We start from the raw sequence: 23,938 nt of genomic DNA, 5'->3' as shown, positions 1-23,938 counted from the left end.
ATTACATATTGGACCTTTAAAAGGTTAATGTTGCCAAACCTACAGTATGCATGAGAAAAGTGAAGTATTTTTACAAAACAGAGCAATGGCATATTACTATTGCAAGAACTTAACTGAGTACTTTGTTTGCTTTGTTTGCTTGTTTATTTTAGAGCTTGCTTTTGTTTAACTCACTGTAAAAGAGATTTTTGATTAGGCCTTGTTCTAATCAAATTAAATTTATGTTGTAGGGTGTAGTTATGGCATGATTACCATTAGGTTGCCAACTTGGTCATATCATAGTGCCTATAAATGTAGCCCATGGTATTCTCCAAAAGCACTACTTGTGCATGTTACTTATGTACCTTTCCACATATTTATCTTGAAAGATTAGTACTTTAACTACATGTTATATCTCTACAAAGTACTTATGTTAAGTATCATTTTTTTCTAATGCAATCAATGTATGGGTCTAAAATGATAGAGGGTGTCATACGGTGGGGTAAATTTGCCATTTTGGGCTATATAAGTGAAGATGACTTCAGTATTTTTGTGCTTAACTCTACTTATAAAGCCTCTCTCAGAGAATATACAAGCAACTTTGGTTGTTGTAAGGCTTACTGACATGAACCTTATGTAGTATTAAGCTGTTGGAGGTTAAGAGTTGCCTTTACAAATTTTAGGTTAAACATCCTGTATTTAAAAATAACTGAGTTGGGCTTTATGTCACCTTAACCTTAAAAAGTAGACATTGACAAATGTTTGCACTGTGTCGCTGCTTGCTGACTTACCATCTGACATTGAGGACCAGCTGTTAGAAGAAGACAGTAGCAAGACAGGAACTGTCCTGCAGAACACACACAGCAAGAGAACACAGTGAATAGCTAGATAACCGAAGTTAGCTAGCTAGCTGATTAGCTATCAGTTACACTGAGACCTGAGAAGATCTGGTGCTGATGTTTCACAAGCTTCACGTAGATAAGATTAAAATGTGCGTTTCGCTACATGACGTTACCTCAATGGCAGGGTTCAAAACTAGCACCATCCAGCAGCCAAATGCTGGTAAAATACGCAAGTGGCTGGTAGATTTGCTTCACTCGCCAGCCATAAAAACAATTTTAATATATAGAGTGGTCAAATTTGAACATTGACTAGTCATTGGACGAAAATGTTACTTTTGAAACCAGCTCACTGACTAACGTTAACAGTTCAACACGAACCCAGCTGATACAGATACTGACGTGTCGAGAGTTTCGGTTAACCTCTCTACAGTGGATAGCAGTCAGCTTTACACCTACAGAATAAGATATAACAATTTAAAATAGTACTGTAAATTAGCTGTCAGTTACCAGAAGCACTCTCCCCTTTGCTCGAGTATGTGGACTTTTGTTTTGACGTAAATGCAGTTCCCTCAAAAGGACGACGTTTTAAAGGAGCCGCCTGCTTTCAAGGTACGTCTTGGGTCAAAGGCCTCCAGAGGTCAAAGGTCGCATTAAACCTTAACGCACACGCACACACACACACACACACACACACACACACACACACACACACAATGTCTTCCCTAGAAGGCAGCCAAAAATAGGAACTGTCACTTTAAATATCACAATCAATTCTTAAAATGGGGCCATTTAGTTGTAGTTATTCGGTCTGTTCATGGGACACCCTGACAGTCACCTGACCTAGCTAGTGGTTGAGGAAATATTCAGACATTTATTTAAGTAGCATTACCAGAATGTAAAAAATACCATTCCAACTAAAAGTTCCATCAAAATTTGGCAAATCTTTGGCAACATTTTTTTAGTGCTTCTGGAAGTTTAACCACTCTCAAAACTAAAAGTAGGCTTCTGGAAGACTGCCAGTAAAAAAAAAAATACAGAATTGGCTGGCTCAGAACTTTCAAGACTGCAGTCTAATTTTGCACATGTATGAAAACCATTGACCCTAATAAAAACCAACAGATAGATGAAGGCTGAAATAATGTAGTAAATCTTGTTACATTATGTTGATATAGTCACTAGTACTGTACACTCGTTCCTTCCTCTTTTACAAACTTACTTATTCTGAAATGCTGACAATGTTCCTGGAAAGATCATGGAAACAAGGAATAATATTGTTTTTCTTGCTCTCCCGAACTAAGTCCTCATCCAGGTTGGTTCTGCCACAGAATCCGGCTGCGGCCCTCTTGTCCCCACGATGTTAATTCTTCGTGATTGCCAACGGCAGCAAACATCTGGAGTCAGCGTTTTGGGTTTCTTCAGTGACATTATTGCCCATAGCGGACAAGGGTAATAACAACATCACAACTTTAATACAGTTTTGAGTGAACAGCTTTACAATGGTAGAAGAATACATTGAGGAGGGCTGCAATTCTCAATTTCCCAAATATATTTATATCGAACCAAATCTTGCTTTGGGTACATGACTAACATGACTAACATAGCATAACATCTAACGAGATGTGCTCTTCACATGGCACAGAGCCCTGAAGTGGCTAAAGACACATCCCTAAAAGAAAAGCCTTCAAATGTTTTCTATGTTTTCTGGGTATGTTATACCCATCCCACTTCCCTCTTTCACTTCCTCTTGGGGCTTGTGTGCATCCCCACACTTTCCAGGCCATGGTTCATGATTTTCTTTCTCTGGCTAAATCCCCTTTGTCCACTTCCTGCAGTCAGTACATATTGGCCAATGCGTAACACCATTTTCTTAGCATTTCCTAGCCACCACATACAGTTATACCTGTCTTCCACCTTTAAATCTAACTTGGAATTATAAAAAGTTTTGCTTGCAGTTTGTGTTGTTTTTTTTGTATTTTTTTCTTCCTGTTTTCAGTTAGCTTTAATTTTTACACAAACAAGATAATGTATTTTCAATAATAGTTTAGTCCCAAACTATCAGGTTAGATTGATTTAATTGTAAACAACTAGTGCTATCAGCCACAGCACTTTACCATAAGCATTTTACTTTTTTTGAGCACAAGAATACAGTTGCTCTTACTTTTGCAAAAACAAAAGGCTAACGAAAATGCAAAACACTATTTACTATTTATAACAGAGATTTAATTCACATCAAAAGCAGCATCTATTTGTTAACATTTACAACATCTGTATTTTTGTCCATCTGACTTAACTAGTGCCTCTCATTTGCAACTTAACTAGTACCTCTAATTATTTATTTGTTTTGAAAGAATTTATCCATTTGCACAATCGCCACTTTTAATTATGCTGTTATTACTGCTGTTTTGGTGCATCTTAACTTATTTTACAAATTTTTCAAAATTGTTGTATTCCTTTATCTTTCTGTATTTTGTCTATAATGACAATAAAGATCATTCTGATTCTGATAAAAGTTTAAATGTAAAAACAGTATATATTTTGTAAGGTATAAAGCAATCAAGATTACAAGAAATTCTACATTCTAACAGAAGAATGGAGAGTAGAGAATTATTTCAGTTTACAGTATGAGATACTCACACCAAGAAATTCAGAGATGGTGAAAAAAATAACAAACAAATAAAAATTTCAGCTCTGGTTTAGTATAGAAAATGTATTTTGAGAAGTCTCAGATAAGGTTGTCTTGTTGGAGTCCCGGTAGAGAACGCTCCTCCCGCCCACTACAGCACTGAGAAATGTCACTAGGTAATAATTGCCATGGGGATGGCAGAGCCTGGCAAAGCTGGGGGTGGTTTGACTGAGGTCCATCGTTGAGGTGTGAGGCCTGTCGCGCACCAGCATCTTCCAACAGAAAGACAGCATTAAACAGTGGCAGGATGTATTAACATGTATCTGTCAATCTATCTATCTATCTATCTATCTATCTATCTATCTATCTATCTATCTATCTATCTATCTATCTATCTATCTATCTATCTATCTATCTATCTATCTATCTATCTATCTATCTATTGTATTTCTTATGAAGGTCATACCAATGGCTTTGGCCTTTTGAAGTTTAAATGTTACCTTAAGGTCAAAGTGTTTGAACTGTGTCTTCCCTCTTTGCAATGGAATATCAAAGCAAAGCAGAGAGATTAAGCCACACACACTGAGATGTTGAGTAAAATAAAATATGTATTTGGCACCACTCAGCAGCCCCACATCATTGGTAAAATTCTGAGAATGCATCCAAAATGTTTTACAAACATAGAAACTCTTTATTACAACGGTATCTCTCACTCAAGTGTTAGGCGTGTATTTTTTCTAAAACACATTCATGTCATTGCAGTACAGTGGAATTTATCCATTTATTTTTTATCACAGCATGAAAACAATCTCTGAACATGTGAGTTTCCTAACACAAACATTCAACATCATTCACAGTTTGGGATATTTAGATGTGATGAAAAGAGGATAAGCTCAACAAGCTTTTGATTTTGGATTGGCATCATCACTCAAAGAAGATCTTTAAAACCCTGTATCCACGCTACGTAAGAAAGTCTTTTCAATCAAAAGTTTACACACATATTCATCATATATATCCCGAATAGTTTTTTTTTTATAAATAACCACTTCATCTTATCATAAAAACTAGGCAGAGTCTGCACCTTCATTTCTAATAAAGGAGCGAATCACATCTGTTTTCTCCTTGCAACATCAGAATAGTGTGCAAGAGTCATACTTGACATGGAACTGCGCAGGACTATAAAACAATGTTTTTCTCCTGCGTGTGAGGTACTGTAAAAACCCTGATGAACAGGGTCAAACTAAATCTAAATGTATTCTCTGTCCGGATAAAAATTTAAACTGAAAAACAAACAAGGCAGTTACAGTTACTAAATACATTGAAAAAAATACCAGCCTCCTTGTAATGAAATTCATAACAAATACTTACACTCAATAATCAAAATAAAAACGGTCATGCTGAGTGAAACACAACCCCAAACTTACAGTTTTACTAAACATAACATAACATTTTGCACATTTAACAAATGTAAGAAACATATTCATAATTAAACGTAATGCAGTGGATCAAGAGAATACTGATCTATATCCAAATACATTGATAAATACATCATATGGCAGAAAGCTGGGTGACCCTTAGGATGAGTTATAAAGTCAACCTGCAACCTAAACTGAGTCAACACAGATCTGCTTTTTTGGAAATAAAAAAAATATGTCTTTGGACAAGCACCAAAGAAAGGAGAACTATATTTCAGGTGATTATTTGTAAACAAGTTATAGCAATTTCATGAGAGTTAGGCCACACTTTGTATGCCTCCTAATTGATTATAATCAGAATGGCACACGGGTTAAGAGTGGCATTGTCATTGATGAAAGTACAGCCATCAATCACTAGTGAAAGCAGTGCTTTTCCCTCAATGGATCCCCTAAATACTCATAATTGCGTAAATTTTATTGCTGTCTTCTTTGACAATACTTATTCAAAAATAATTAACTTTTCCAGAGTCTCAAAAATGATTGATTTGGCAGTTACAGTAAAAATACAGTATCACTTGGTGCGTGGAACCATTTCATCTCCGTGTATTTCAGCAAGTGTTCCCTAATATGAATCAAAGGGATATTCTGAAAAACATTTAACTCTGAAGACAATTTAGTTACCTTAACAGAATCCAACATATATTTATTGTTGTTTTTTTACCTTAAAGAAAAGGCTTAACAAGTTACACGAGTAATAATCATTTAATCTACTTCCTGTACAGAACTGACCGGTTGTATGGAAGGCCATTTTTCCCATTTTTAAAATCTAGCAGTAATATCCCTGTTCATAAACAACAAGAAGGCATCTTAAACAACTACTGTTCAAGGATGGAATCTAATGAGGCAAAGTGCAATGATTCAAAGATACAATTTAATTTATGGAGATCATCAACCGAGCTACCTATTGGACAGCTTTCAATAGATATACAGAACGTCTTTTCACTGAAATAACTCCTGAAACTGTTTGTATGAATGATCAAAATTAGTCTTATTTTCAGATTAATTGTCTGTATAAATATGGTTGTTTTTAGCATGTTCCGTCTCAATAAATTCTGAAGTCTCCTCTGCAATTTGTCCAGGGATTCGGAAATCTACCGGTATGGTCTGTGCTGGTTCCGGTGGTTGGGACTGAGCCACGGGGCAGCAGGCCTCCCCTTTAGGGCTGGAGGTGCTGTGAGAGTTTTGAGGATCTAAGTTGCAGCCGGTGCCCTGAAGAAACTGAAGGAAATTCTCCTCAATGGATCCTTCACGGCTGGGCAGTCTGTCTTCCATCTCAACCCCTGCTCGACGAAACAGACAAGGAAGATGCTTGCTTAACTCGTCCCGGATCTGTCTGTTGAGACAGCCATAAAAGAAGGGATTGGACGTGAAGCAGAAGTAGCCAATCCAGGTGACCACCTCCTCCAGAGAGGCGAGTGTGGCTGGAGGGCTGGCAGCCAGTGCTGAATACAGGTGGAAAGTAAAGTATGGCAGCCAGCAACAAAGGAATTGTCCGCCTACTGCTGCCAACACTGCTGCAGCCTTTCCTCCCCCAAAGGGGCGCTGCGGAGTGGCTCTGCCTGTCCCAGTCCCTGTCCCAGAGCTGGTCACCATCGTGGAACGGCTGCTGAGTGATTCTGACCGCTGGCGACGAGGCGTGTTCATCCAGTTGGGCAGAGGCCCATGGTGCATTGCTGCAACCCGAGCCACTTTGAACATATTGCAGTACACAACAAGAATGACCAATACTGGACACAGGAAATACACCAGAGTAAACAGGGCCATGAAGGCCAAGCGGTTTGACCCTCCCCCTGTCCAATGTAGTGAGCAGCGCCGGTGACCCTGAGAAGGTGGAGATGTGACTGCCCCTCCTCCCCCCACCCCACTACTCTCCAGAAGAGGAGTTCTTCCACCTTGCAGGAACCAAGCGAGCAGCGGCAGAGCAGACATGGCCAGGGCTTTGACCCAGATCCCAATCAGTACTGAAGCTACTAGGCCAACAGTCATTTTTACTTCATAGCGCATTGGGTGTATGATGTAGTAGTAACGCTCCACATTGATGACGGAGATAGAGAGGATGGCAGCACTCACCAGGCACACGCTGAGAAAGAGGTAGCTCCGGCACAGGGCCTCCCCGAAGAAGGCTCGGCTTGAGAGCATGCCAAGGGGCATCAGCACCAGGGCTGCGAGCAGGTCCACCATGCACAGGTGGAAGACAAAGGCAAACTTGTGGAGCTGTGGGGCCTTAGCAATGACCGTCATGACAGCCACATTGCCCACCACAGCCAGCAGATCCATGAGTAGCATGGCCAGCAGGGCTAGCGACTGGGACAGAGCCCAGCCCTCAGGCAGATAGGAGGCAGACATGTTGGACATGAGCTGTAGAGGTGGGTGGGAGGAGTTCCACATTGGCTCCATTGAAGGGTGGGATGAAGCAGGCAGGCAGGAGCAGTCACAGGCCCATCACCCATCCTTCAAAGCCAGGAAGTACGGCCCGAAAACAGCGGCTTGAAAATGAGGTCAAAAGCTGCCTTGTACTCCGGAGGATGATGCTGTGATTGTCAGAAGGTTCAGATTTTAGGATTCCTGTCCACATAGAAAGTCTTCATGTCTGCCGCCAGTCACAACCCAGCCTAAACACAAGAGAGACAGATGAAAATATGTGTTTCCCTGGTTTTGCATGCATATCGCCATAATGAGTGACCCCTTATTTGCACTTCTGGGTTATATGATCTAATCCTTTCAATCTGTTCCTCGTGCTGAGTTTAACTTTTGCCCCAGATTTACAGTTTTTTAACACACTTGAATCAAGCTTTATATAAATCCTCCATACCTTCTCAAATCTCCGTTAAGGCGATTTTACTGATAATGTAATCCAAAGCCAGCCCTCAAACCAATTAACTCAATTAAGTGAGCATTATTCAAGGAAGAGACACTTACCACCTTTTTAGCAACATGCTGAGAAAACTGAATGAGTTAAATGATTTGAACAATCATAAATCACGCCACTTGTCAAGCCACTTGAACATATTATAGTTCATAATTCTGCAACCAAATCATGAAGCCCAAAAACATGTGTATGATAATACTAATAGGATTTTGAACCACCTTCTTTACACTTTCATTAATATAAAGGTCAAAGATCGGCTCCTTTGCCTAATAAGATGCTTTTCAAGCACACATCCTGTCAATGTCTGAATGCATGCTAATTCCCCAAAACCAATCCAAATAATAAATAGGTGACAGTCTTTTTCCGTCACATCTACACCGGCAGTGTGAGCTCTTGTTAAATATGTATACCCAGGATCTAAACTGATTGTTTACAGATTAAAAAAACACAAACACACTCACAGATTACTGGAAGGCCTTGTAGGTCCAAGATGCGATGCTTTTGCTTGTGTACATGTACTACAATTGCAATAACATGTATGCCACTAAAGAAGCCCAGGCCAATTAATACAAGTCAGTTTGATGTTTCAAATGGAAAACTTAAAGCTATTCATACTTAGCAGCAGAGGCTGTCTGCATCCACATTGACCATGCCCAGCTATTGTAGTCAACAGACATGGTTGGTTGCTGCTATTAGGATGTGTCAGATCAAGAAAACCCAGATGCTTGAATGCTCACTGCCACACATGTAACAAAAGCACAGGATGTTCTGCCTCCTGTCTGCAGTGACAACATCAGGAAAATGTTTAGCTCTAACCTCCCTCATTACTTATGAAAGATTGCCCTCTGTGAGCAACGTCTCTAAATCACACATAGGGGTACTCCCAATTCAGATTAACCCTCCTGTCTTGTTTAGTCATGCCTTACCACCTACTCATTTATGTATTAATCATTAATGCATTACAGCCACTGTAAACGCAAGACCTACCTTCTACATACCACAGCTAAATATCGTTGCACTCAGCAGTTATCAGCAGATTAGAAGACAAGGATGAGAGCAAGAGAGAAAATGTGGTGATGATCAGGGAGCGTGAGGGAAAGAAACAGAGAGAGCATCATTTACCTGAATCTGAGTTTTTCCTGATGCAGCTGTCTGCTGCTTTTGGTCTCTGAGGATGAAAACCTGGTGTGGCTCCCACAGCTTAGGTACTCGGTGGACATCAATCCCTGCACCTTGTAAATGCTGTTGAGGTACTTCCCACAGTAGAAGCCTGTTTCTCTTCCCATCCCTTGGTCTACCTCATGCCTCTTCCTCCGTGGATGACTTGAGCTGTGGCAGCAGAGGTTTTTCTGAAACGATGCTCATGTAAATGCATGTAAAGACACCAGCTCACTCTTTGCTTTCCCCCTCCACTCACACACAGTGACTGCAGAGATGGAGCAGGAGGCAGCGAGAAACAGGACCAGAGCTGCCGTCTCCACAGGGTCCTAGTGTCCTCACCGCATTGTCAAACATTACTTTCCGAGATAAGACACTGAATATTACAACGAAAATGTTGTCACTGTAGTTGTTGTAGTTGTATTTTTAGTGTGGTATGAGAAAAGAAAACAATTAGTCCAAAATCTCTCAAAACCTACAGTCTGGCATTGTGAGACTAACAGTGTTACAAACTAAATCATCATACATAATATGCGTACAGTGATTGTTATGCAAACACATGTTGACGTCGGCAGGTTAGCATGCTGATGGGACCCTTACGGGGCTAAAACAGTCCGGGATGTTAGTTTGCTAATTTGACATCTCAGCCACACAGTTGCTGCATGTAAGGAGACCTACACCTCAAATCTGAGCCAAATAATACAGAGCTAAGCCTGTCACTCTCCAGAGGAGGTAGATGGGAGTAAGAATATGCAGGACAAATAGCCTATACAATTGTTTTACCCCCAAGTATCAAGGATCCCCCCCCCAAAAAATCTAAAAAAATAGTTCTCAATTTTTCACCTATCCAAAAAAATATTTTCTGGTGTGCAATGTGCATTACAGCCCAGTAGGGCTGCTAGCATGGCCAGTAAGAATTTAGTTTTACCTTGAAAATAAATGCTTGAGATGTCTCCAAGTTACCTCTTAACTCATAAATAGGAATGTACACAAAGCATGATACCTCACCTTCATGTCTAATCCCTTAATTATTTACCGTTCATTATTTTTGTCAGCCAGCAATGATTCGGGTTGTAATTTCATGGATTTAATTGCCCTACAGTACAAGATTTGCTGAAACAGGGAGGCATTGATTAGGCCAGGCCTCAGTCTCCACCTTCCCAGCTTCTCTAACTGGGGCTCTTGTTGCCACGGTGATCTTTTTCATATACAATCCATCTCATTGCTTGGTCAGTGTAGGACAATGAAATCTGGGCTATTATGGGTAAAGGCTACGCTTCTGAAAGAGCAAGCATGAAGCAGCTTAGTCCTTTGATTTTTCATTTGCATTTGTAAGGTTAATGATAACACACATGACATTTGCATTTTATGGAAATCACGTCTTGCACCTCTTTCACCATTACGAAGCATGTTTTTATTAGCTGCACCTCTCATAATTTGATTAATTGCTGGATATAGTTTACTAATAGCCTCATAATAATGACATTGGTTAAGTCACTGTGAGAACGCAGGTCATTTGGATAAAACATTATGCAGCTTTTTGCTTTCAGCCCACAAACCAGTGATCTTACTGCATCAGGTACATAGACACAGTTACAGATGAACAATGTAGAAAGGCACATGTATTGCATGTATTGCAAACTATTGAAGGTATTTTGTTTTATTTTATAAAACACTGCGTACTGGAGCTGCAAAGATTAGTTGAAAGAATGAATGTACCATAACCAACTATTTAAAAAATCAATTGTTTGGGTCATAAAAAAAAAGTACATATATATATAAACCTTCCTGCATTTTTCACCATTTCTGATCATTTAATCAAAAAAATAAACGTCTGATTAATCGATAATTAAAACATTACGATACAACATTGTAATGTTAGTTGAAGCCCTATCTCTATGCCACTCTTCACCAATATAAACCAACTCTTTTTTAAATTTCATGTAAGCCTATAATAACCTATCATCTTTTAAACCTGACTAATTACAAGCTAACGTCATCTGTCTCTTCCTGTCGATATTTGCAACAATGCCTGGACAGCAGAACATAAGGAAACACGATGCAACTGGGTGGACAAATTTAATGGGCAGCGATTACTACTGTTGTCATGGTGAAGATATAAGACGTCTGGCAACAGTGTGTGTGCGTGTATCAGGTGTTGATTCATGACAAAAATAGTCTTGCTCGGCAGGCAGCACCAATCACTGCCACCGAAAATACAATGGTTTCCGTGGCAACCTTGAAAATAGACTCCACATTTGCACTCAGAAATAGCAAAGGACACTGCACTAACCCCAGAGAGCCCCAACTGCCAAAAATAACTACCCATAGATATGGATGCACAAATATCAGCTGCACTCAGAATAAAAATCATGCCATTACATTTACCAAAACGTAATTACCGCAACCTACACAAACAGTCAACTCAGATTCGCATGCACACTTAGCATAGGAAAACATTAACCAGCTGTGTGTTCGATAACATCAAAGCAAAAGCACAAAATGGTTGTTCCGAGTGAAGGACAAATTCTTCACAAATGTCTAACATACCATGCCGAAAAACATTAGTCACATCATATTTTGTGGCATCTTGTAACATTGTTGGAGTGATTCTGGAGATTAAAGTTGAAGTGATAAATGGTGCCTTGGAGAAAGGTTTATACCGCAACACAGACCGTGACCGTGTGTGTATCCCAGGCAGAAAAATATCTTGTTGGGTTATTCTTGTTTTGCTTCCAGTGAACATTCACCTGTCTGGAGATTTATAATTCATAATATGCATGTATTTGGCATTGTGAATTATATACTGTACTTTACATGGTGTTGGAAATTATAAGTAATTCAAAATTGGGATGTTTGTGTTTTTAAACAATCACTTTGCTGCGTGAAAAGAGCTTTCGAAAAAAACAGTTACGGTTTCCTCTGAATTGCATTATTTAGGTAGCTGCTATGATGCAAATGCATCTTTTTAATTAACTACGTATGAGTTATGTATGTTGTTGGTATAATGATGATGATGATGATTTGACACCAACAACTGCAGTTGAATTGTTCCATTAAAACAATTGTGTGAACTAGTGAAATTGAGAAGAAAAAAACTAACACTGCACATTTTTAGTCACTTAAAGTAGATATTAAATATTTCAGTCCTCAGACCTTCATCATAAATAAAGTAAGTGCAAGTTACTGACAATGTGGAAGATTCTTTTGTTATTTCACAGTCAGAGTTTACAATACGATACACAGTTTCTGGAGAGCAAGATATTAGTACATGTTGTTAAACTTTTGAAATAAAAGTAATATAATATAATAATAGTAATCATAATATGTTCCAACAAACTGCTCCTTTGTTGCAATGAGACTGCCATCGTTAGCAGGAAAATGAGTGTCAGAGAAGGACAGGGGAAGATTCATAGCCTAACAAATGTATTTGTTTAACTTTAAAGGAATCACATGGACGTTCTTTTTTTAAAGTAGTCTGTCAATCATTGCTGGCATAAGGTATGTTCCAAGATGCAGGTTTACTGAGTTATCTGGATAACAGATATTTTACTCAGCAAAGTAATCCAGCTAACTCAGCAAACCTGCCTCTTGAACAGCCCCCTGAAAGTGTCGCCTACACCAGATGGTGGCAGTGTGTCCACTGTGTTGTTCATGTGGTACAGTAGCTGCCTGCTTCACACACTGTAATAGCTTCAAGAACTGTTCTGGTATTGCATGGTTTTATGGCCACATGCAGTTATCCACATTACAAAGCTTATTGAACATGCATACCCAAACCTTACTGTGATACACTTGATACAACTGTGATTCTCATCCACACACACGCAGTTCTCATATTCCATTCTTGTAAATAAACAGGCACAGAACAGGAACATTACACAGGCACAACCGACTGCCAGGGATTTGTTTATCTATTCTCTCTGGCTTTGAATTTCAGTGTGCGTGATACATTGGACAAATGCATGCTCTGTGAGCTCTAATATCTTTGTTGTTTCAATTCAGTGTATGAGTAAATGTAAACCTACCAGTACGTATCATATGAAGTCCAGAAACAATAAATAGTTTTACCTGTATTTCCATTTTGTTAACAGAAAAAAACACAAAACGTTACTCTGCAGTCAATTAGAATTAGTCTGTGAGTTACATCAAAAAGAGAACGATAAGTGCAACTGTGTGTCCACACATGCACACGATATGTACAGAAGCATCGTGCCAGATCAGCTTGTATCATGACCAAAATATATTATTTCTGATCATCAGAATGACATGTCAGTAACAGTAACATGTCCAGTATCAGGTCTTGAAAAACAGTTACATCAATTGTTTTTCCAGCTGTGAGCAGCAATCAGCTCTTCTTAAGAAAAGAAGCTGATGGAGCGCTGTGGGCTGGGTTGACTATTGCCATTACATGCTGCCACTGCCCCAGTGCTGTACCTCATTTAGAAATCACAAGAGCACTTAAAATCTCTAGAGAGGGGAACGCCCATCCACAAGGCCGCCGCCGAAGTCAACCCTGCTATCTGATACTTCCCGAGCAAACGTTCTGTATTGCATACGTGTGTGCATTTGTGCGTGCATGCATGCGTGTTTGTTGGGGGCTATTTTCACACAAGACATGCATGTGAGGATTTTAGCACAGATTTTAGAACAACATTCCTAGCATTGTAGCAGCAATGCTGTACATTTGTGCAGCAGAAGTCACATAGTGTGCTTGTTTTTTTGTGTGTGTGTGTGTGTGTGTGTGTGTGTGTGTGTGTGTGTGTGTGTGTGTGTGTGTGTGTGTGTGTGTGTGTGTGTGTGTGTGCGTTTGTGTGTGTGTGTGTGTGTGTGTTTCGCATGTGTATCTCTGTGTCCCAACACTAAAAACCCTTTGGTAATGATGGGTAATTACTGCTATCCATGTCACATCATTATACAGTGGAGGTCGCAGATGCATTGCTCCTGCACAGCTCAGTCTCAGCAAAACAGCTCTATATCTTGCTGAACCTCAAGCAATCACAACATGATCTTGTAGTCTAGTGAAGCCTTCTATCTCCATACATGGTGATTTTTAGGTTTTCAGATAACTAACTTTTGTGAGGTCGGGTAACTATTTTATGTCGACTAAAACACTCTACAAAACAAGACGGTTATTGTTTCATGAGAAATGGGCATTTTGGAAATACATGCTTTTCATGTTTGTAAAGTGGCGACATGTGGTTCTGTAGCGTTGAGTGAGAGCTTGATGGCTTTTTTTCAAATTACAACACAACACAGCATGCGTCACACTTTCCCAAGCTCAGCAGCTCAATCATGGAAACAGTTTAATTCTGACCCTGAAAGCAGGACAGCATATATGATGAGGCATGCATTAAATTAATGGAACAGAGCCTGCAGCAGTATTTAGGACAAAAAAGTTTTTAAAAAATTGTCATGCAAACGATAATTTGGGAGAGGATGTGCGCATGGATCCATACTGAACACTAAAAATTGAGTAATGAGGATGACGATGATGATACTATTCCTCAGGTTAAAGCACTCTGGCTGAGCTGATCCATTCATCCTCAAGGGGGACATTCAAAAGGTTTGTAATCTATTTCTTATTTGAAAGAGTTTATGCGTGCAAACATTGATCAAGCTTTTATCATTATCCAAGTTTTGACACATTTATCACATCATTGAAAGCATTGTTCATTTTCCATTGTGGAATAATCCATTGTGGAATAAAAAAGAACACGTCAGAAGGAAGGACAGGCTACATTTACCAGTGGTAGAAAGGTTTTTCATCTTTAATCAGAAGAAAACTCCTAAATGGGTTTTTTAAAATGTCAATGAATAAAGTCATATGTATCTGCCAGATTGATATTATGGTCAGAAAGATGTATTTAAACGCTTAGAAGAAACACTATCTTTAACTTAGAGTAATCTGGTTTATTTAACAGGGAAGCAATAATTTCAATTTTTATTGCAAGGCCATGCCACATGAAGAAATCTACTGGTAAATTCCAACAAAACAATAGAAATTAGAATACATGACACAAAGATGTAACTGTATTCTGTTCAAGTTTTAAAAAAAAAGTAACGTGATTACGGAAACATTTAGTAAAAAATGTGATTATTAGCAGGATTACAGTTTTTTATCCTACTACCATGCACATGCGAACACATTAGAACATGAGTCTAACACAACACCACTCAGGTCTCGAGTGAAACCATAGCTTTGGCAACAGTTGCCAATTCATTATCATGGCCTTGGGGGAAGAAAGGCTTTTACTGGGTGGAAATTTGGCCATCATTTTGTATTCAAAGCAGAAAAGGGGAACAACCTCACAGTATGGTGCAAGTTGGATGCTAATACTTGGATTAGGTCACTGACTACATTGTTTTTAACAGTTAATTAGTAATAAAACCCTGTTCATTTCAAAAGTAGGTTTAATCATTATATAATATTTCCATCTGTAGAGGACTTCTTCTGACGGGACTAGATTATATAGCTTTAATTTAAAGTAACTGGGGTGTAAACTATCTGGGGGATGTAACATTGTCCCGTAGTCTTACTGAGACCTCACAGTGTGACTCGATTCACCATTGAAATCGTGGATTTCTTGTCACAGTTTAAACCTTTTAATTGAAGACTTGCAGGATAATGCAAACGTGGGCTGCACGTCGACCGTTTGCTGCACGCTGACGTCATAATGTCCTCTCTGTGTTTGCTCTATTCGCCCATTACATGGCAATCATTTTATACTGGACATGGTTCTCTCATTGTTTGCATGACCTCCTACCCTTGGCACCCATAGCAACCAGATCATTTCATTTTTACATTACCTATTATGAGAGGGTGTCACTGTGAAATGAGCTTATGTTCAGAAGATTGATAACAAGGTGTTCAGTGTACAGCTGTACGTGAGCTGGAGGGTCATCTGTCATGTTGACATCTGCATTGTTGCCCTTTTCACCTTCTTCAGCTTTAGACGAATCCTAGTCCCGGCATGTTTGTGTGTATGTGTTCTGGCTTTTTTCTTGCACCTCTCATTACCAGTTTGTTGCCTTGCTCCTGTAATGGCATAGCCTTCCCTGCCCATTTGTTCCATTGTTTATGTCCTGCATGCTTATTTTCCTATCTACCTGCCAGCCTGATGTGGGATGTAACTCTCACGGTCCTGATCTGCAGCCAGAGGCCTTCAGACTTTTTGTTGTTCTCGTTATGTTTTTGGGACCTTGTTGCAGTGTTTCTTTTGATTCATTTGCTCTTAGTCTCTTGAGGATTTCGTATGTTGAGTTTTCATGTTTCCTTCATTGTGTTTGAATTTTCTGTGCTTGTGCTGTCTGTACCTGCTTACTGTATGTGTCCCTGTAGCCTTGTCAAATATGTCTTCCCTTGGACACCTGGGTTGTTTCTATCCTCGTCAGCCTGCCTTTGTGTTGCCAGTCCTCTTTGTCTTGATATCTAATCAGTGTTTTCCTCCTTATTCCAGTTTCCTGTCCACTCCAGCTGTGCATTGTCTGAAAGGTCCTTGTGTATTTAGTTTGTGTGCTCCCATGGTCTGGTGTTAGTTTGTCATCGTATTTTGTGTCAAAACGTTCTGCGTTTTTCTTGTGCTCTGTTTCTTAATGTACCTGTTTTTTCTTGTTTTGGATGTATTGCCTGCTTGGACTGCAAGTTTATTCAACTCAATAAGTCACTGTAACCTTACTAAATTCTCATCTTATCTTCTGCGTTTGGATCCTAAACTGCAAATCCTGACACGTGACAGTAACCTCCAACATGAACCTAATAAACTGCTTTTAACAACACATGATGTGTTTTGTTTGTATTTAAGTCTTCCTTATTGCATGAGACTTATTTCAAAAATACAATGAGTGAAGCCAGTATATTTGCATTAAATGTGGTTTACTGGATTGTGTTTAAATTGTAATGGGAAAATTACATTTAAGCAATGATTTCATGCTATAGTATGCATGTATTGTTGATTATTCATATAAGTATTCACAAATGCCTTTCAGGGTGTATGACTTTTGAATTTCTCTTTGTGTGTCCTCCCTGAAGGAGAAGAAGACTGTTAGTCTTTGCATTTTTCCTTCAAGGACAAATGCAACAAAGTCTAACAGAAACAGTTGTCCAGAGCTACGGTTATCATAGCAGGTCACCATAGCCTATCCAAAGACACAAGTTGTTCTTTTCCAGCTAAGACAGAACGACAATTAGAGAACTTTGACACACAAAGGGCAGATTCAGAAAGACTACAACAACAGCTCCAACTTGTCTGCCGGGGAAGATTAATTGTTATGCTAAGATTAGACTGTTTTCCAAACAAGGTATTCTTTTCTCTGGGGGCACGGGATATAAGGCAGAAGAACACTGTTGTAGGGTTGGGAGATGTTTGTCACTCTGTAGCTGTTTGCATTGTGAAAACCGTTCTTGTTATATGTTTGTTCTCTGCAGAAAGCACTTAAAACTTCACCGAAGCCCAAACCTTGATTCAGTTTTGCAGCCTGTCTTCATTTTGTTTCAACAAAGTCTCACTTCCAACATATTCTGGCTGTACAAGAAACTTCCACGATCAAATTTGCAACTATATCCCAAGGCTGCTGGTGTCAATATTTATTGAAAACAAGTTGAGAAAAAGCACAAAATAGGCCTGCATGTAGACCTACTGTTGGTCCTGTTTAATTATCTAATCTAGGTTTCTTGTGTCAAGATCCAATTTTAAAGCAGTTATGTTTGATATTGTTATTATGAAAATATATTAAATGACAATGTGACAACTTCAAAGGGGATAAACCTCCTCTATAGTGAGTTTAATCTTGTTGGTTAACTTTTTTTCTTCAACTTTACTGTTTTGGTTCACTTTCATCGCTCTCATAGCCTTGTTTATAGCTGCAGCTGTTTTTGGACGAACCCTAACCACCCTGCCTGCCTTGTGTCACCTGCCCCTTGTTACCCCTCATTTACTCGTGTATTTAGTTCCTGTGCTTTCTGTGTCTGTTGTTGGTGGAGCGTCGTCCTCGTCCTCGTCTGTCTTTCGTGAAGAGTTCTGTTTTTCAATTATTTTTTTATTTCAAACTGCTGCACCCTCATTGTCTTCCTACACTTGGGTCCTAATCTCACAAACCCTGACACAATGAGTGTTTGCCCTGTCCTTCACCAGCGTAATAGGATAAACCAGAGGGAAGGACACTAAATCAGCCATTGGTTCTTAGTGCGTCCCTGAGGACCCCTCTCTGTTTTAGGAAAAACGCATCATGCTAATGGACGAAATAATAATGTAATACGCACTGGGGAAAGAAAAGTCAAAAGGGACAGCCAGCCTTCGGCAATCTGAAGCTCACCTACCTCAAAGACAGTTCATTCCCAGTTGTTCCCCACACTGCATGATAATTAACATTTTACATGTTTAATTAAAAAATGTATTTCTGTCAGCTTAATAGTAGTGCACCATCTGAAGATGAAGGGAAGTGTAATACCAATAATTGAGAGGGGGGGGCGGACAACCCCCAGCTCCGCTATTTGTTCCCCACAGATCAACTATCAGATGGTTGCATTTCCTCATCAGCGCTGACCGCAGACAGGCTTCCCCCGGTCGTTCTGTGATCGTAGCTGCTGCTGTGATGAAGAGGACGAGACTGTCCTGTAGCGGATTGTCTCCAAGACCGGACTGTTGACGACTCTCCCCTTTTCTCTTCGGATCTTAAGAAACCGACGATAAGGTAAAGTCGGGCGGGACACTACAGTCCGCTGGGACAAATGTCTCTGACACGGAGGAGATTTAATGATGGTCGAAGGAGGCTTGTGAGACAGTAGGCTACGTTCATAATCGTTTAGGATCTATATAAAAGGTCTTTTCATCAATATTGTGCCTAGATGTAAATCGCTGATTCATTAATTTGCGTTATGACGACATGTTTTGCTGACCACCCATAACCTTTTGACTATCTAGGGAACTGGCTGCTGCAATGCACCTCTGGGTGCATTAGAGCATGAGATGATGTGACCATTAATGGCATGACATCTTTCATTTGGATTTTCAGTAAAACAGTGCTAATTGTATTGATCTTATGTCCGTACAGCTCCATGACTCTCCACTGTGACGACTAGAACACATCCAGACTGCTGTAGTTTATTATCCTGACAGCATGTTGGGGTCACTCTGGATTTCCCATGGTGCCACTAAAGTGTTCAGAGGAAGAAGCTTCATCACAGTTCTATCTCTGGCTTTATTTTTGCCCACAGTGAGAGTCAGTGCACAGTTAATAGGAAGCCCTCTGGACTGCAAGACTTGTGTGTGCGCCAGCAACATTGTTAGCTGTTCCAAAATGAATCTAACCAACGTTCCCACCACTCTTCCACAATATACAGCTGTTCTGGACCTCAGCTTCAACACCATCACCAAGCTACGTGCTGAATGGACCCCCAAATCTCTCAGCAGACTACACAGTTTGCTGCTAAGCCACAATGGCCTCACCTTCCTCTCCTCTGAGGCGTTTGTGTATGTGACAAAGCTACGTTACCTGGACCTTTCCTTCAATGGCCTCCGCCAGTTGGACGAGTTCATTTTTGAGCCGCTGGAGCACCTGGAGGTGCTGCTGCTTTACAGCAACCGCATCTCTCAGATAGATCGCACTGCCTTCTCCGGACTCGTCAGCCTGCAGAGACTCTACCTGAGCCAAAACCAGATCTCACGCTTTCCCTTGGAGCTGGTGAAGGAGCGGAGCCGGCTGGAAACTCTCAGGCTGCTGGATGTGTCTTCCAACCGAATCAAATCCCCGCCCCTCTATGAGCTTCAGGCTCTGCCTGCCTGGATCAAGAATGGCCTGTACTTTCACAACAACCCTCTGACCTGCAGCTGTGAGGTGCATGACTTGGTGGCACGGTGGTACCTTAAGGGGCTCAGCTCAACCACCGACTTCAAGGACAGCCACACGTGTGTGTTACCAGGCCAGCAGAAAGAGAAAATGGTCATACTGGACCTGGATAAGGTCTATTTGAACTGCAGTGAGGTCACAATGATAGACAAAGAAACCTATCTGGAGCAGTTCCTGCTCCTGGACTGTGACACCAGGGAAAAGGACATGATGAAGAGCTGGGCGCTGCCTGGAAACATCCCACTGTCTCCAGAACACAAGACTGCTTTGATGCGTCCAGATGGCAGCCTCCAGATTGGGCCCCTGAAGGCAGAGGACTCAGGGGTGTACACCTGCTATGCCACCAGTGACTCATTTAATGAGACGCTGTATGTATCTGTAATGGTGATTAACTCCACCAAAAGTGGTGGACTGGAGAACCTAAAAACGGCCTATACCACCCTCGTAGCATGTCTGGTCAGTTTAGTTATGGTTCTCATCTACCTCTATCTCACACCCTGCCGCTGCGCCTGTTGTCCAGGTCAGGGCCTGAATAAAAGCGATCCCGGAGACAGCCTCCACTCTTCGACTGTAAGTATCACTCAGACCCACGAGGAGACGGGGCAGGAAAGAATGGAAGGTGGGGGCTTTGCCTACAGACATGTGGCCTTCTTGCAACCCAAGGACCAGCTGGAGCAGAACGGGAGGTTGAACCCAATAGGCGAGGAAGATGAGGAGTGGCAGGGGGACAGCAGGGAGAGAAGGAGGTCTGATGCAGAGTCTGTCAGCTCCGTGTGCTCCGATACTCCCATGGTGGTGTAAAAGTCAGCGGCACAGCCTGGAGGATAAGACAGTGATGGCACGACCCATGTGGCTGTAATCACTGTCACAGTAGTATGTACTGTTAATATATGATAATAATATTATATTAGTAGAGCAATGTCTTGATCAAAAAAAACTATTCAAAACACCCCGAAACATTGTGATGAGGCAGAGAAATGTAGTTAAAAATTATTTGTGACCCAAAATATTTTGATTTATGCATTTACAGTATCTCAGTTGTCACACATGATTTGAACTGTTATTTATATAACTTAACCTAAATTACCAAATGGAAAAAATGCATTTAATGCTTCTATTGTTTTTAAATTGTTTTCATTTTACCGCAAATCATTGGCTGGCCCTGCAAGAAATAGATATGCAAGACTTTAAAATATTTAAACCTCAAAAGGTCCTAACTCTTAGCACTAACAGCAGCAGGAAAACAACTTGCTTCTGAATAACCTGAGGCTGTAATTTAAATAAAGGTTAACCAGCTTTTTTTGCACTGGGGATCACAGCACTGTGAAGATTAGAAGTTTTGAAGTTGTACAACAGACAGTGGTGTTGTGTTGGACAAAAGTTTTTTCCTTGAAAGAGAAGCTATTTTTTGAGTATTAACTCTGCAAGATGTTAAATATTTTGCTATGTTTTACGTTTACTGTTTGGTTTTGTCAGCCTTCACAGCACACAATACTGTAAGGATTACTCTTATGCAATTTTATCTATTTATATTATTTCAGATTGTGTGTGACTGTCAGCGCTCAATTAATGATATTAGTGTTTGAGCTTCCGTTGAAGTGTTTTTTTTAAATACTGCTTTCTATGCAGGTATATTTAAAGTAATTTAAGATTCTGCATAATTACAGAATCATTAGCCCAGCCTTTTCTGAAACATATTTTAACTGTAATTCGCTTTATTCAGTAATAATTTCTATAATAATTAGTTTGAATTGTTTCTCTTTAGCAAGAAAAAACAGATAAACAGATCAACCAGACTAGTGTTGTGGCAGTTCTTAATATAACAATGACCACATACACATTGTGGGTATTACTGGCTGATATCTAGTTGTGTACGTCGATAGAAATACAACTTTTGACTGTTAACGGACAAATGTACATGAAATATTGATTTAAGATTAGCCAGTTAGTTGACACAGTAAACATAATTGCAATTTCCTTTCCAGGTGACACTGCAAAAATTATTGATAAAAGAAACACCAGATTCACAGTAGTTTTTAGACAAAGATTTGAATTTCCTGATTGTGTGCTTATTCTAAACATTTTAGGCCTAATTATTAGGCAGTAATGGCACTTTTTAACAAAGACTTTATTAGTACATTAAAAACCTGAAGGATGTAGAAAAATAGCACAGTTGACCGCTGGCCACAGTCTGTGGAGCTGCTGCAGATTTCAGGCTCAATTCTTCAGTGAACTGTTTATAAAGGGTTTATTATGTTAAAAAAAAAGTTTAGACCAGATGCAGGACAGTGTGTTCAAATTACAAAAATAATCCTACTTCATTGTTACAATGCAGTGAAAACAAAATGTTTAGTGTCAGATTGAGACATGCTAACAAGTGTACATCCTGTCATACTGGACAGTTACAGTAATAGCAGCTGGGAAGCATTGCCCAAGGGAAACAACTGAGAGCGAGTACCAAATACTGAATGCTTCTGGGCATTAGTGCCCAACCCTCAACAAATCAGTAAATGCCAGCCAGCCAGCAAGCAGTCTCATAAACACAGTCAGAAATAGCAGCCTGTTGTGCAGCCAACACAGGCTGCCTGACGCAGATTAAATAGCAAGAAGTAGCCGTTTCAGTTACATTGCTGAAATACCTTTCAATTGTTGATATTAGAGGCTCACATCATAACATAAATGGTGTCAGAACAAAGTGGTATATGCACACAAGGATATAAATCAGGATGTAACAGAAAATAGAGACCTGTACAAATAATGTTTTCACAAACTTAAAGTCACTTTGGCTCTGTTGTTGATAAATGATGGTCACAGAACACAGTTTAAAGTAACACTACTCATACAAAATTAAACATAACTATTACTAATGAAATAATAAGAGTGTGAAGCAATTTAATAGCAAAACACACCTTTCCCAGATGATCGATGTAGCATGTACAGTAAATGTACTTTTATTTTGAAGGAACCATTGTTTTTATGCGGTTACTTCTCATGGTGCCTTTTCAAGATAATTTACTTCACCTTTAATAAATGTCTCTGTGGGAATTATAGTTATTAAATTGTGAGCCTGGTCTAATAGTATTATAAGCTACATCATGAGTAACTTTTTTGACTTACATCTCTCAAACGGGGAGCATATTTACTGTATGCTAATGTTGTACATATGTATTTTTCCATCTAAAAGTTACTCATTATAACCAAAGACTAAGTTACATGCTGAAAATGAATAATCTACATGTTAATTATTCACAGTCAGCAGTTATATTTTCATTAGTATGTTGAGGTTACCTTCTGTTTAGCACAAATAAACTTGTATAATCTAACATATATATGCAATCCTGTACAAGGAAATATCATTTTCTGTATTACTATTACTGTACTGGAACTGCATTTCATAAACTACAAAAATATGGCAACAAAGAGTGAACAATCTCCATTATATCCTGTATAGTGAATGCACAGAACTTTAAAGAAAAGAAAAGAATGTTAAAGGAATAGTTTAACATTTTGGAAATACACGTATTCACTTCACAACTCTTAGTGATATCAATCTTCTCATCTGTCTGCAACAAAGTGACAAAGCTATTCCTTAAACTGCATAGTGCTCCAAAAGGGACTGAAAAAGTATGATGATGACCTGATTTTAACATCTGTTTAGGCTAAGATTAGTTTGTGTATCACATAAGGACACAGCCTCGTTCACTTAAGGGTGAAACGAGAGACCACACAGCTCGCTGGAACCGAAACCGAACGCGCAGGGAGTCTTATTTTATTGCACCTGTACCTCAAACTTACTTTCTTCAGGCAACATGCGATGCTGCTGGCCTCTCACCCTTATCTGGTTTGTTGGCCACAGGATCTCCCTGAGCAGAGTGAGCATTCTGGTCCTGCCAGGACAGAACAGTCAGTTCTCAGTAATCAGTATTATATTGGCGTCCTGATGTTTAATGTCAAATTTAGGTCTCACAGTTCCATTGAAAGAGTCATATCTTTACGTTTGTGTAGTTATAGCAATATTTATTGTGTGGAACATGCTACATCACAGTTATTCATGTGTCAGACGAGAAAATGTGTGCAGAATCATTATTCAGAGTTATTGCTTTGTAAAGGCGCTGGTCCATCTCTCTGACAGACATCGCAGCGT

General features: G+C 39.7%; 3 protein-coding genes across 4 annotated transcripts in view; 1 reads left to right on the top strand and 2 right to left on the bottom strand.

Moving 5' to 3' along the window:
* LOC117943391 (AMP deaminase 2-like) overlaps window positions 1–801 on the bottom strand; it is a 31,028-nt gene extending 30,227 nt beyond the window's left edge. Inside the window, exon 1 of one of the 2 annotated variants that reach the window (XM_034869483.1) lies at window positions 771–801. In XM_034869483.1, coding sequence (XP_034725374.1) covers window positions 771–780 — 10 coding nt within the window. In that variant the 5' untranslated portion in view covers window positions 781–801. The remainder of the gene's footprint in view (window positions 1–770) is intronic. The other variant, XM_034869485.1, reaches the window with a different exon arrangement.
* A 3,097-nt stretch (window positions 802–3,898) lies between these two features.
* Window positions 3,899–9,256, bottom strand: LOC117944018 (G-protein coupled receptor 61-like). The gene is made up of 2 exons (XM_034870526.1): window positions 8,911–9,256; window positions 3,899–7,531 (listed from the first exon to the last, which is right to left on the bottom strand). The coding sequence occupies exon 2, from the start codon at window positions 7,314–7,316 to the stop codon at window positions 5,919–5,921; it is 1,398 nt and encodes a 465-aa protein (XP_034726417.1). The 5' UTR covers window positions 7,317–7,531; window positions 8,911–9,256; the 3' UTR covers window positions 3,899–5,918.
* Window positions 9,257–18,423: 9,167 nt separating this feature from the next.
* LOC117943851 (amphoterin-induced protein 1-like) lies at window positions 18,424–22,054 on the top strand. Its single transcript, XM_034870244.1, has 2 exons — window positions 18,424–18,639; window positions 19,000–22,054. Exon 2 carries the CDS (start codon window positions 19,066–19,068, stop codon window positions 20,593–20,595), a length of 1,530 nt encoding a protein of 509 aa, XP_034726135.1. The 5' UTR covers window positions 18,424–18,639; window positions 19,000–19,065; the 3' UTR covers window positions 20,596–22,054.
* The last annotated feature ends 1,884 nt before the right edge of the window (window positions 22,055–23,938 follow it).

This window comes from Etheostoma cragini, chromosome 4 (genome assembly GCF_013103735.1).
Source record: "Etheostoma cragini isolate CJK2018 chromosome 4, CSU_Ecrag_1.0, whole genome shotgun sequence".
NCBI lineage: Eukaryota > Metazoa > Chordata > Actinopteri > Perciformes > Percidae > Etheostoma > Etheostoma cragini.
The sequence above is the reverse complement of the archived record's forward strand: the minus strand, read 5'-3'. Positions and strand labels throughout refer to the sequence as shown.

Excerpts from the sequence above, each read along its gene's own strand:
- LOC117943851 (XM_034870244.1), top strand. The coding sequence starts at position 19,066 with ATGTTGGGGTCACTCTGGATTTCCCATGGTGCCACTAAAGTGTTCAGA.
- LOC117944018 (XM_034870526.1), bottom strand. The coding sequence starts at position 7,316 with ATGGAGCCAATGTGGAACTCCTCCCACCCACCTCTACAGCTCATGTCC.